This window comes from Desmodus rotundus, chromosome 1 (genome assembly GCF_022682495.2).
Source record: "Desmodus rotundus isolate HL8 chromosome 1, HLdesRot8A.1, whole genome shotgun sequence".
NCBI lineage: Eukaryota > Metazoa > Chordata > Mammalia > Chiroptera > Phyllostomidae > Desmodus > Desmodus rotundus.
Genome location: NC_071387.1, coordinates 34,839,096 through 34,851,553, shown reverse-complemented (window position 1 = coordinate 34,851,553; position 12,458 = coordinate 34,839,096). Strand labels below are relative to the sequence as shown.

The following is a 12,458-nucleotide window of genomic DNA, read 5'->3' as shown; positions in this document are numbered from 1 at the left end:
AGACATCTGGGCACCAGCACAGCAGAGGAAGAGCAGGAAACTTCTTGGTTCTCGGCCTGTATTTTTATCCTCACCTAAGGATATGCTTATTGATTTTATTCTATTTTTAAAAAATATTTCATTTATTTTTAGAGAGCGGGGAAAGGAGGGACAAAGAGAAGGAGAAAAACATCAATGTGTGGTTGCCTCTCACGTGCCCCCTACTGGGAACCTGGCCCGAAACTCAGGCATGTGCCCTGACTGGGAATCGAATCGGCGACCCTTTGCTTTGCCGTCTGGTGCTCAGTCCATTGAGCCACACCAGCCAGGGCTTGCTTATTGATTTTAGAGAGGAAGGGAAACAGAGAGAGAGAGAAACACCAACTAGAGAGAAACATCTATCAGTTGTGCCCTATAAGTGCCCTGACTGGAAATCGAACTCACCACCTTCTGGTGGACAGAACGACACTCCAACCATCTGTTCTTACTCTTTTGACTCTCGCTGATGTGAATCCAGTCAGGAGATTCCTGCAAATCTTTGATAAGCAATCGTTATTTTTCGCCCTGACCAGTGTGACTCAGTTGGTTGGGTGCCACATCGCAAAGCAAGATGTCGCCGATTTGATTTCTGGTAGTCAGGGCACAAGCCTGGGCTGTGGGTTTGGTCCCTGGTCAGGACGCACTTGAGAGGCAACCGGTCAATGTCTCTGTCTCTGTCTCTCCCCAACCCCTTCCTCATTCTTCCTAAAATCAGTAAGTATACATCCTCAGGTGAGGATTTAAAGAAAAAAAAAAAAAGTAACACCACGAACCCAGGAAAACACACAGGCACAGGTTTCCCTACACAGAAGGTCCTTTTGCTGTCACACAGCACAGACAGCACCGGCAATCTGGGACATTCCTCACTCTTCTTCAACCAGCCAGGAAATGCCACGGTGACAGTGTGGGGCTGGTGCTCACAGCCGCAGATCCCAACCTCACCCAGCCCCACCACACTGACCGGCAGCAGCCCAGGCAGAGCCCCTTCTGTGGCTTTAGTTCCCGCCTTCCCAAATGGGAATCCTAACCATGGCTCCATCCTGAGCTGTGGGAAGGTCAAATCCTGACTTCCTGCAAACAGGTGTGCACACACCCTGGGGGATTAAAGACAAAATGAAAACTGACCTGAGTGTACAGGTTACAAGGCCCAGCCAGTGCTCCCAACAGACCCTGCACACTGTTCTTCCACAGGAGTAATCACAGACACCCCCCCACACACACACCTGTCAGCACCAAAGAGAAAATAAACGGAAAGGCTACACGGTGAAATCTCCTCTGTGTGTTTCACATCAAATACTCGCCCTGCGGCGCGGGTCAAGTACAGAGGTGAACAGAGGGGCAGGGAATTCTGAGTGAAGAGAGAACAGACGCCAGCACAGGGGCAGACCCCAAAGTGGCCGCTGCACCTTCTACAGCTCCGCAACATGGAAGGACTCCTTGTAGTGAGACACCAAGTTCAAGAGCGATACCTCTGCAGGCTTTGTCCCTGTCCCTGTGGAACAAGAGAGCAATGCACGGAAAACCCAGCCACGTCTGCTCAACTGCCGTCGTCACGAGCAATTCCCACTGCAAGGAAATGTCCTCCGCGTGGAATAATCCAGGGAGTATGATAAAACCAAGCCGGCCTTGAGTAAGCTGTCCCCACGTTTCCTTCTGAGGTCGAGCGGCAGACCCCAGGCCCGTTCCCCTGGGGAGGACGCACAGGGAGGGGGAGGGATGCAATTTGGGGACAGTGCAGAAAAGGGCATTTGTGTAAATGTGATGCTTTCTGCCGTTTTTCTTAACACATTTTTTTTTCAAATGTGGGAGGTAAATTACTCGAGATTAATTACAAAGCTGTCTTTGAAGGCTACATCCCATGGCAAATTAAAGAATTTACAATCTGGAAAGACTAAAACTCTTCTGAACTCCATTTTTTCTTCAGGGAAACAGATTTTTCATGGATTCATTTCACCTGCTCTCCACTGTCTGCCTCTCTGCAGACCTCCCCCTCACCTCTCCAAGTCACATCTGCCACCCAGACCTGTCAATTCTTCCTGCTGCTGGCTGTCTCCCCAATCTACTCACTTTGCAGAACTCATTCTATTCTTACAGCAATTCAGCCTGTAATTTTTGCTTCAAACATTTCAAGAGCTGCCTGAGTGATCTGCCTCCACTCTGCCCTGCTCCTCACCCCAAGGATGCGGCCTAGGAGCCCAGGCCTGCCTTTCAAACCCCTAGATCTGATCTGACGACCTTGACTCACAGCTTAAACCCTGTGATGAGTTGAGTCCCCTGCCCTCCAACTCACATTCAAACTCCTTAAATGGCCTGAAAGACCCTGTATGAACTGGGACGCCCCGACCCTGCCTGCCTGGAGGAAGACGCCAATCGGGTCCTCCACGATTGTAACACTCACCTTTTAGTGCCTCCCTGAAGAGGCTTGAAAGCGAAAAAGTACATTTTCCGGACTCATTCCCAGAGGGATTTAGAGCCAATCAGATACATCCATTTGAGACTGGAGTGTTGAACAGGGCTAGGGCGTTGTGGGTGCAGAATGGAGCCAGGAGTGTGGTGGCCCTGTCTCTGAGCGAAGGCTGCAGCGGCCTCCTGCCCTGGTGAGACATCCCAGCAAGACGGCTCCTCCAGGCCCTTCCCACCATCCCCTTGCACTCACTTCCCTGCAGAAAATCCCTTCTGCTTCAAACAGCTAGAGTGACTTCTCTGCCGACAACCGATCCTAACTGACGTTCACCGCTCTTCGCCAGCACTCACTGGAAATGCACAGACAACAGACACAGCCTGCTCCGCACCTGGGCAAAAGCCCAGCGCCCAGCAGACTACTGAAGAGACAGACAGAACTGAATGCAGAAAATTGATGGGAATAAAAACAGAAAAGCTTTTCTAGAACCCTTGATTCTTCAATCAATCACAGGGATAAAAGGTGATAAAAATCAAAGAAACTACATTTATCTGCACAAGTCTACTCTGGTCCTCAAAAAACAAACACCTCTGCAGAAGAAAATCACCCCTTTCTCAGGTGCACAAGAATAGCTGACCTGGAGAGAAGAAACTGGAACACTCAGAGCTGTGTCCTGCCAGCAGCCTGGGCCCAGCCCCTGCCAGCCACTCTGCAGGTGCCTGAGGCCAGCAGGTGACCTCTCAGGGTGCAGGCTTCACCTCCATCTAGAGGTGACGCCTGTTTCCCAGTTGGGCACTTGGAGAAATTAAAATGCGCTCTTATGGTTGAACACACTGAAAATTCGACACTTTGCAAATGACCAAATTTCCCCCCCTCACCCAAACTTCTTAAGGTTAGTCATCTCCTTTTTAAGAGGCTGAATCTTAGAGAGGAAGTCCCTCATCGACGCAAACGCTGCTGCAGCTGAAGGGAGCAGCCCCAAGCCCAGGTCCAAAACTGCCAAGAGCCGATGACACAAACCCTCTCGGCCCTCCTTGCCGTCACCACCCGACAACCAGGGACATGCCACCAACCAGTCATGTCCACCAGGAAGCCCCTCTGTAACATGGCACTTTCATGCCCCACACCCTCGAATAATGCTGGACTCAGTCTCCTCGTGCCCCAAGTTACTGGGCAAGAGGGAAGAAACCTGGAAGCTCCCTGAAGTCACCTCAGTGTGGGCCCAGGTCACACAGGTGAGGGACCAAGGCAAGGTGAATGGCTGCCTGTCCTCCCTCCACCTTCCCGGCGACCTCTGTGAGCTTTTCTCTTCTGGACACAAAACAGTTAACATGTCATCAGCATCCCCTCTTCTTCCACTCAGCAGTCTTTCGTTTTTAGGTCAGTTGCTTCCCTCCAGGAATGATACAGCAACTGCATTTCCATTACACATGAAATGCTACTCAAATGATTTTCTTTGCACTACTGCACTGTTAATTTACATATTTTAACAATAAATGAAAAGTCTAAATTTCAACATCAGATAAATGGCTGCAAAAAACCCCAGCCTAGCAAAAATGTCACAAACAAAAATACAGAAATTGAAGCTATTTCAGACTTGTGGCCAGCAGAAATGAACACAATAGCAGGAAGCTGGGCATTCCCAGGATGAAGTGCTACTAAGTAACTCAGGATCTTCCTGATTCTTTCTCCAAGCACATCACATATTAGGTAGTTTTTCCATCGCATGCATCTAGGGCCTCTGTGTGGCTATGGAAGCAGGCACTAGCCAGGATACCCAAGACCTTGGTAAGTCTCAGACCTTTGGGTCTGATCAGCCTTTTGACCACAAAATAAAAGAATGGGCTGCCCCACTACGTGCCATCCTTAGAAGACAACGCAGACCTTTACAAGTGAATCTCTATTAGCTCTTGCCAAGAACTAACTAAAACCTGAGGGTCTGTTTCTATTTAGGCCCCTTAAAAACTTGTTTTATACACACACACACACACACACAAACCTAAAAAGAAAACAGTATTTCATTGGTGGCTGGGTAAAGATATTATTTATAATCATACGAATTTGGTGGTTTAAAATGTGACCTCAGGTTCTTTGACACTGGCCCAAAGATAGTGTCTAACTCCTTCCCCTTCCACTTGGACTGGCTTTGTGACTCACTTCTAACTGCCGCAGAGGAAGTGACCCTGCTGGCCACAGTAAAAGGTGCCGTGGGTTGTGTCAAAACTATTCATGTCCACCCAGAACCTAGAAATGAACCTATGAAAAACATATTTAGAAACAGGGTCTATGCAGCTGTAATTAAGTTAAAATGAAGTCATGAGGGTGGACCCCAAATCAACAGGACTGAAGAGAAGAGGCAAAGACACAGAGACGTAGAGGAAATGCGGCCAAGTGAGAACAGAGGCAGAGACTGGAGTGATACACGTGCAAGTCAGTGCTGCCACAGACTGCCAGCCAGCACCAGCAGCTGCAAGGGGCGAGCACGGGTCCTGCCAGAGCCTTCAAGGTCCTGCTGACACCTTTTTTTAAATGTATTTCATTGATTATGCTATTACAGTTGCCCCATTTTTTTCTCCCATTATCCCCCTCCACCCTGCACCCCCCTCCCACCAGCATTTCCCCCTTAGTTCATGTTCATGGGTTGTACATATAAGTTTTTTTGCTTCTCCATTTCCTATACTATTCTTAACCTCCCCCTCTCTATTTTGTACCTACCATTTATGCTTCTTATTCCCTGTGCCTTTTCCCCCATTCCCCAAAGATTACCTCCATGTGATCTCCATTTCTGTGATTCTGTTCCTGTTCTAATGGTTTGCTTAGTTTGTTTTTGTTTTGTTTTTTAGGTTTAGTTGTTGATAGTTATGAGTTTGTTGTCATTTTACTGTTCATATTTTTGATCATCTTCTTTTTCTTAGTAAGTCCCTTTAACATTTCATATAATAAGGGCTTGGGGATGATGAACTCCTTTAACTTGACCTTGTCTGGGAAGCACTTTATCTGCCCTTCCATTCTAAATCAAAGCTTTGCTGGAAGCTATCGTTTTGAGAAATCAGCTGACAGTCTTACGGGAATTCCTTTGTAGGTAACTGTGTCCTTTTCTCTTGCTGCTTTTAAGAATCTCTCCTTATCTTTAATCTTGGCTAATGTAATTATGATGTGCCTTGGTGTGTTCCTCCTCAGATCCAACTTCTTTGGGACTCTCTGAGCTTCCTGAACTTCCTGAAAGTCTATTTCCTTTGCCAGATTAGGGAAATTTTCCTTCATTATTTTTTCAAGTAACTTTTCAATTTCTTGCTCTTTCTCTTCTCCTTCTGGTACCCCGATGACTCGGATGTTGGAACGTTTAAAGTTGTCCTGGAGGTTCCTAAGCCTCTCCTCATTTTTTTGAATTCTTGTTTCTTCTTTTCTGGTTGAATGTTTATTTCCTCCTTCTGGTCCAAACCATTGATTAGAGTCCCAGTTTCCTTCCCATCACTGCTGGTTCCCTGTACATTTTCATCTCACTTTGCATAGCCTGCACTTCTTCCTCTATTTTGTGACCATATCCAACCATTTCTGTGAGCATCCTGATTACCAGTGTTTCGAGCTCTGCATCTATAGGTTGGCTATCTCCTTCACTTAGTGCTATTTTTCGAGCTTTGATCTGTTCTTTCATATGGGCCATATTTTTTTGTGTGTCAGTGTGCCGGTTACGTAGTAAGGGGTGGACCCTTAGGTATTTGCCAGGGCGGGGCAACCCATGTCACTGCATTGTGGCACCGTATGTGGAGGAGGGGTCCAAGAGGGAACAATGCCACTTCCTCCTCTCAGCTGGCTTTCAGTCACTTCCCCTGCTTCCCACAAGCAAATTGGGCCCTTCTGGTGCTGATTCCCAGGTGGGTGAGTTTGTGCATCTTCTAGGACCCTGTGGGTCTCTCCAATGAATTCTCTGTGAGGCTGGGAGTTTCTCCTGCCACTGCGACCCCCACAGGTTTTTTTCAGTCAGAGGTTTGGAGGCTTTATTTCTCTCTGCTGGAACCCTGAGTTTCACAGTCTGTCTCGTTCCCCAGTTGTTCCTCCTAGTTTATGTACACACAGATGTGGGACCACCCACTCTGCCAGCTGCCACCTCCCCCACCCTGGTCCTCCAGTGTGGCTTTGCTACGAGTCCTCTCCGCCCCTCCTACGGGTCTGGATGAATGTTTCTTCTTTAACTCCTTGGTTGTCGGACTTCATACAGTTTGATTTTCTGGCAGTTCTGGTTATTTTTTGTTTTTAAATTTGTTGTTGTCCTCCTTTCAGTTGTGCAAGGTGGCACAGTGTATCCACCTATGTCTCCATGTTGGCCGGAAGTCTCCTGTCTTCCAACACCTTGAATTTGGATTTCTAAGTCTTCAGACCGTGAAAATATAAATTTTAGTTGTTTTAATACACCCAGTTTATGGTAATTCGTTCCAGCAGTCCTGGGAAACTCTTACAAAGGTGACAGCTTCCTCCTGGCTTGTTCCCTACCTCTCTCTGTCAGGGTGCTCAGCCTGGGAACCCAGCCTCCACGCTTCAAGGACGCCAAGAAGCCATAGAAAAGCCACACGTAGGTGCTTCAGCCCCAGCCCCACTGAGGTCTCGGGTCACTGATCACCAGACACATGAGTGAGGAAACCTTCAGGCAATTCTGCCCCAGCCTTTGAGGTTCACAGGCAGTGCCATGGTACGGAAGAGACACAAGTTGTCCCCACTGAACCCTCCCACAGAGAACACACATGAGCAAAATAAATGTTGTCTGTCATGGTTTTAAATCACTACGCTTTGGGGTAATTTGTTATGGAGCGATTGATAACTGAAATAACACATGTACGTGTAGCCTGTTCACCTGAATCAAATGAAGAACTTCCTATCCAAAACCCAGTCACCTACACCAGTCAGCTATTAAGGTAATCAACTAAAGTTCCCTTCAGCACACATTTATGAAGACTTTTCTTATCTCGAACTATACCCCTGATTTTCTACCTTTGAAGTAATTGCCTCAACACCCCTACAGTAATACTGCATTGATAAGCCAAAAGTTTCTGCATCTTTTTTAATGAGGCGCCAAACCTAGATGTGGTCAAGTATGTTCATTGTTTAAAAAACCCCTTTTACATCCTATAATTTTCATGGCACACCCACCTGCATCTCAACGATCTGGGAACTTCAAAAATACGGTGCCGTGCCCGTGCCCATGTGTGTGATGGTGTGTGTATAATCTTTAAAATAAAAAAACCTGTACTCTCGGAGGCACGCCGCCCAGACGATCTGACCCAGTGTGTTTTAAGAATCTGTGGTTTTGTATGAGCAAGCTCCCACAGGACTGCTCTGAAACAACTTCCATAACAAATGAGCTCAAACCCCGAGACGGGATAAGCAGCAAGTCGGCCTGATTAGCTGGATGACAACTGCACTGCCGAACACGAGCACGTCGCGCAGGCTCTCAGGGAGCACCGCCACCGACGAGAAGGCGGACTTAACGGACTGGCCTGAAATCACGCAGCTGAGGAAAATAAGACCCGGACAAGCGTCTGGCTGACGCAGCCTGTCTGTGCCTTTCACCACCACCCCAAGCCAATGTTAAAACCTCCTGGAACCAAGAAACTTACACCCGCCCCCCCAAAATGAAAGGAACTTACACCACATGTCCTGAAAGTTAAAAACTCTAAACGTAAAGGGGACTCACACTCTTTTTCAATGGCTCTTTGACTGTCTTCAAAATGTGTATTTTACCTCCTTTACTGGAACTCTTTGATGGGCAGCATGTGCCAGAAGACGTTTACTGTGACTGCAAGAGCCTCCCTCCCCGTGGGGCCCCCCAAGGAAAAAAAGCAGTTCTGAACTTGGGGATGAGGTGGGAAGGCTCCGACCACCCATTATGCCCCCTCTGTTTAAAAAAAAAAAAAAAATGGGGAGGGGTGGGGAGGAAGACAGAAAACTGTACTTGAACAACAATAAAAAAATGTTTTAAAAATATATATTTAAAAAAAACCCCATAAAACTGAAGCATTGAGAACAGAGGTCAAATAGTCACCTGGTTTCTGGCTAAAAGAAGTTTTCCCTCTTGTTTTGTTCTACATGGGAAGATGTTTTTGAGAAAAAAACTAGTCAGTCATGTTTGAAGGAATGCCAAGTTTTGCTCTTATCTCCACAACAGATTGCACTCAAATGAACCAGCATTTCTATCTTAGGACTTGCCCATGGTGGTGACGCCTCACTGACTACGTTATTGGAATTCTCTAGATCAAATGGTTCTGTGCAGCACCTTCTCTGACGATTCTGCCCACACGATATGGGAAGGAAGCCCAGGTGCTTACATTCCACAGGGGATTGGAGCCCCGCAAGCTCGTACCCAGGTCAAGGCGGAATGCCCATGAGCAGAAATTGCCCTGCGACCACCTCTTTCCCCCTCCACCTAAAACGTGCACCCACACTTTCATGCAATACACAAACAGAACCAGGAGCTTGGAGGAGCAGGGAAGAGAGGTTAGCCCAGAATTCTGTATTTCATGGTTCTAGTAAAATTTCAGGAGCATTTGGCAGACTGATGGAGTTAAAAAAGAAAAAACAACTAAGACACTTTAAAGTAACAACCAAACACCACACAGAGACAGGCACACACACCCATACTATCTTCTATCACTATTTCAAAAAGAAAAAAACTATAACCGAAAATGTAGAATGGCCAGAGGCTTAGAGTAAAACACAATTCCTTTTAAGGAAAAGAGAATTAAATTTTCAGGTAATGACACACCCACGGGCTGGAGAGGCAGAGAGATGCAGCAAACCTCCTTGTTCCTCCTCACCCCCGACAGACAGGAAAACCCGCTCTGACTGGTCCCCTGCCGGCTTCTGCAGCCAGGCAGCACGAGGAGCCCCTCCTCCCGCCCAGCCGGCGCCCATCTCAGCCCAGGCTCTATGGGGCTATCCTTCTGGTCTCTGTTCCCCAGCCCAATGTCCCCCAGTTCCTGTCACACTCCTCCTTCCTAAGCAGGCAGAGGACCAAGGTGCCAGAGACATTCTCTTGTATGTCCTACAAATCCAAGAGGGAATTTCTGCAAACTTCGTACCTTGAGAATAAACTCTACCTCCTCCCAAAAATGTGCTTTAAAGGGGTTCCATCTGTGTGCACCTGTGCGAATTGTCTCGGTCAGAGTCTATTCAGTTAAAGAGGATTTCACAGGCACAAAGTGTGTCGCCACATAGGAGAAAAGGAGAAATCAGGAAGTACTTTACTGTAATAGCGTTAAAATTGGAACAATTTCCCAGAGGAAAAAATATACATTTGTGAACGTACTCTGCAAATGAAAAAAATAGTTATTTCTCATATTTTTATACCAGAGAGGTAACAAGAGTCCGAGGCCCTACCTAGAAGTGGCTCATTTCCTGCTGGAATGCTAGCCACAAGTCATACTAAAAGGAAGTCCACCTTCGAGATAATGGATCTCAGGATACAACCTCTTCCCAACAAATCAAGTGTTTCAGAGACAGAGGTGATGTATTAGTAAGACCAAATTCTTCTAGGTAATAAATAGTCACGAATTTGACGCACTTTAGAAAAGAAGACATTAGTACTTGCACCGTTATACAAATTCATAAACAAGAAAGTACAGTCAACCATCCCTAAGAAAAACAGAAAACACCAAGACGTATAAAGCTTAGATATGTTAATTAGCAGGAAGCCCCTTTTTAATCTGTGTAGGATCTGATTTTTTTTTTAAACTTAAAATCCAGCGTTCTCGAGTCCCCTACTCCTCTGTTAGTTCTTATTTAGAGGTCTGCACCTCTTCCAATGCATGAGACGTAACAAGGGCACAAATGTTATTCTTCTTTGAGACGTAAACATCCAGAACAGGCCTGGTATAGAGTTGGGACTTAACACATGTTTGTAGGCAGTAAGAAAAAAAGCCAACAGGAGGATAAATGTGATGCTAAGATAGTTCTTTTGCATTTCATTTATCACCATTGCAAAGGCTTTTACAAGAAGCCCACCCAAGGACTAGTGGGCAGATGGGATGAGATACTCAGAGCTTCATCAAGAGGCTAACTCCATACACTTCCATAAATACACCCACAGCCACTTATCCTCCCTTCGAGAAGAACTGGAGTGCGTACACCAGTATTCAGTACAGATGGCAGAAGAAAACAAAGGAGGCCTTGCCTTTTCATCCTGGTGTAACTTGTTGACGCTCTCCATCTGAAAGTTGTGGCTGGACTGGATTTTGTCGAGCTGCTCCCGCTGCTTCTCCAGCTCGCCCTGGAACTCGTTCTTTTTCAGCTCCACGGCGCCTCTCTCGGCAGCTGCCCTGCGGACCCTGCCTTCCAGTTCCATGATCTGCGTCTACAAGGACACCACAGCGTAAGGGCAAATGTCAAGCCATCTCTGCAGACCAGACCACCTACGCAAAGACAACACAGGACACAAAGCCAGCAGCAAGCCTTACACACACGGCATGTTCCCAGGGCTCAGTCTTTAAAGTCAACTGTGTAGAAGCTATAGCAGGTTTTTCCAGAGAAACAGTCTGGAAACAACAAGTATGTCTATACTGCATGTCTCCATGGAAACACCCCCACACCCCACACAAGGAGTTTGTGAAGTTTAAATAAAATAAGTACATAAAATGCCTCATGCTTTACCTGGTGTGAGCTGGTGCTCAAATATTTAGTTCTTTTCCCCACTGACAGAGCACTTAACCACTCCTTATCAAACCAAAGTTCTAAAAACAGTTCTCTAACTGCGGACACCAGGCCCGCATCTGCAAAGACACTGGGCTCCAGTGGAAGCTCAGACAAAGGCATCACACCCCCGGTGCGTAAGCACGAGAGGAGGACGGAACGCTCAGGTGCGCTGAAATTCCAGAACCCAAAAGCTCTGAAGTCAGACAGACTGGGTAGGAACCCCAGCTCGCCCGGTACTTTACCTGCCTGTGCCTCAGTCTGCCTGCCTATGAAATGGGGAAAATAAAGTCCCAACCTTGTAGAGCTGTGTACAAATGATGATGATATATGTGATATACTGTTAAAGAAAAAACTATTCTAAAAAAAAGAAGAAGAAGAAGAAGAAAACACTATTCTGAAGCTTGTTAACACAGTATGGAAAGCTTTCTTCGAGACTACCACGACAGGGGTCATGGCCGCGGCAGGAGGGGAGAGAAACTGTGCTCAACTCCGAATACAGCGAAGTCAGCAAAGGATTACAGCCAAGGAGCTTCCAAACATGGAAAGTATTCAAAGAAAACATCTAGGGTAAGGGGATTCCTGCTAAAGGCACACCAAGGGCTTAAAGAGTCAGGGATGAGGAGTTTGTTCAGAGATGGGGATACTTAGCAGAATTCTCTGCTAAGCCTGGGCTGGGCAGGCCACAGACAGGAAGGGGTGGGGGGCAACATGGAGGCCTAGTTGTACAGGGCGCCCAAGGAGCCCGATTGAAGTTTGGTCAGGGAGCGTTGTCTGCCATTGCTAAGCCCTGCCTGACCCACGACAGGCAACAGTAGGTGGGAAAGCTAAAAGTGTTACTATCATTAAGCAGTGAGGATAAAAGACTGACACCTTTAAAAGCCCATTTCTCACACCCATAATGCAACCTCCTTTCCATCCGCAGTGTCTGGTACCTAGCACAACGGAAGGACACCAACAGGTGTGGTCAGTGCCCTTCACCAAGCGGTCTTCCCAGCACCAGCCCAAATGGCTCAACTCAAAGTTCCTAACTCATAGGAAGAGCAGAGAGGGACGGCCTGGCAGCAAGTCTAAGACGTCACAAGGGGGCCCTCTCCCACCCAGGAGCAGAGCTGGTGTGGAGAGTCGGGGCCCAGGCTGGCTGCGGGCACACGCAGAGCCCTGGACTCTGTGTTACAGGGAGCACACACCACTGAGTACAAGGCCTCAGCGGGCGATAAATACCAACCCCTCGGACCCTGTCCACCCAGCAGTGTTAGATGCTGCACAGGGGTGTCCAACCTTTCGGTGCCTCTGGGCCATACTTCAAATACACAAACACTAACAAAAACTGATGAGCCAAAAAAAAAGGTTTTACGTA

At 47.2% G+C, this 12,458-nt stretch overlaps 1 protein-coding gene across 3 annotated transcripts in view; it reads right to left on the bottom strand.

Moving 5' to 3' along the window:
- GOLM1 (golgi membrane protein 1) overlaps window positions 1-12,458 on the bottom strand; it is a 63,303-nt gene that overhangs the window by 24,304 nt on the left and 26,541 nt on the right. For all 3 annotated transcript variants that reach the window (XM_053923430.2, XM_024560262.3, XM_053923432.1), the window contains exon 3: window positions 10,584-10,763. In XM_053923430.2, the coding sequence (XP_053779405.1) occupies window positions 10,584-10,763 (180 nt within the window). The remainder of the gene's footprint in view (window positions 1-10,583; window positions 10,764-12,458) is intronic.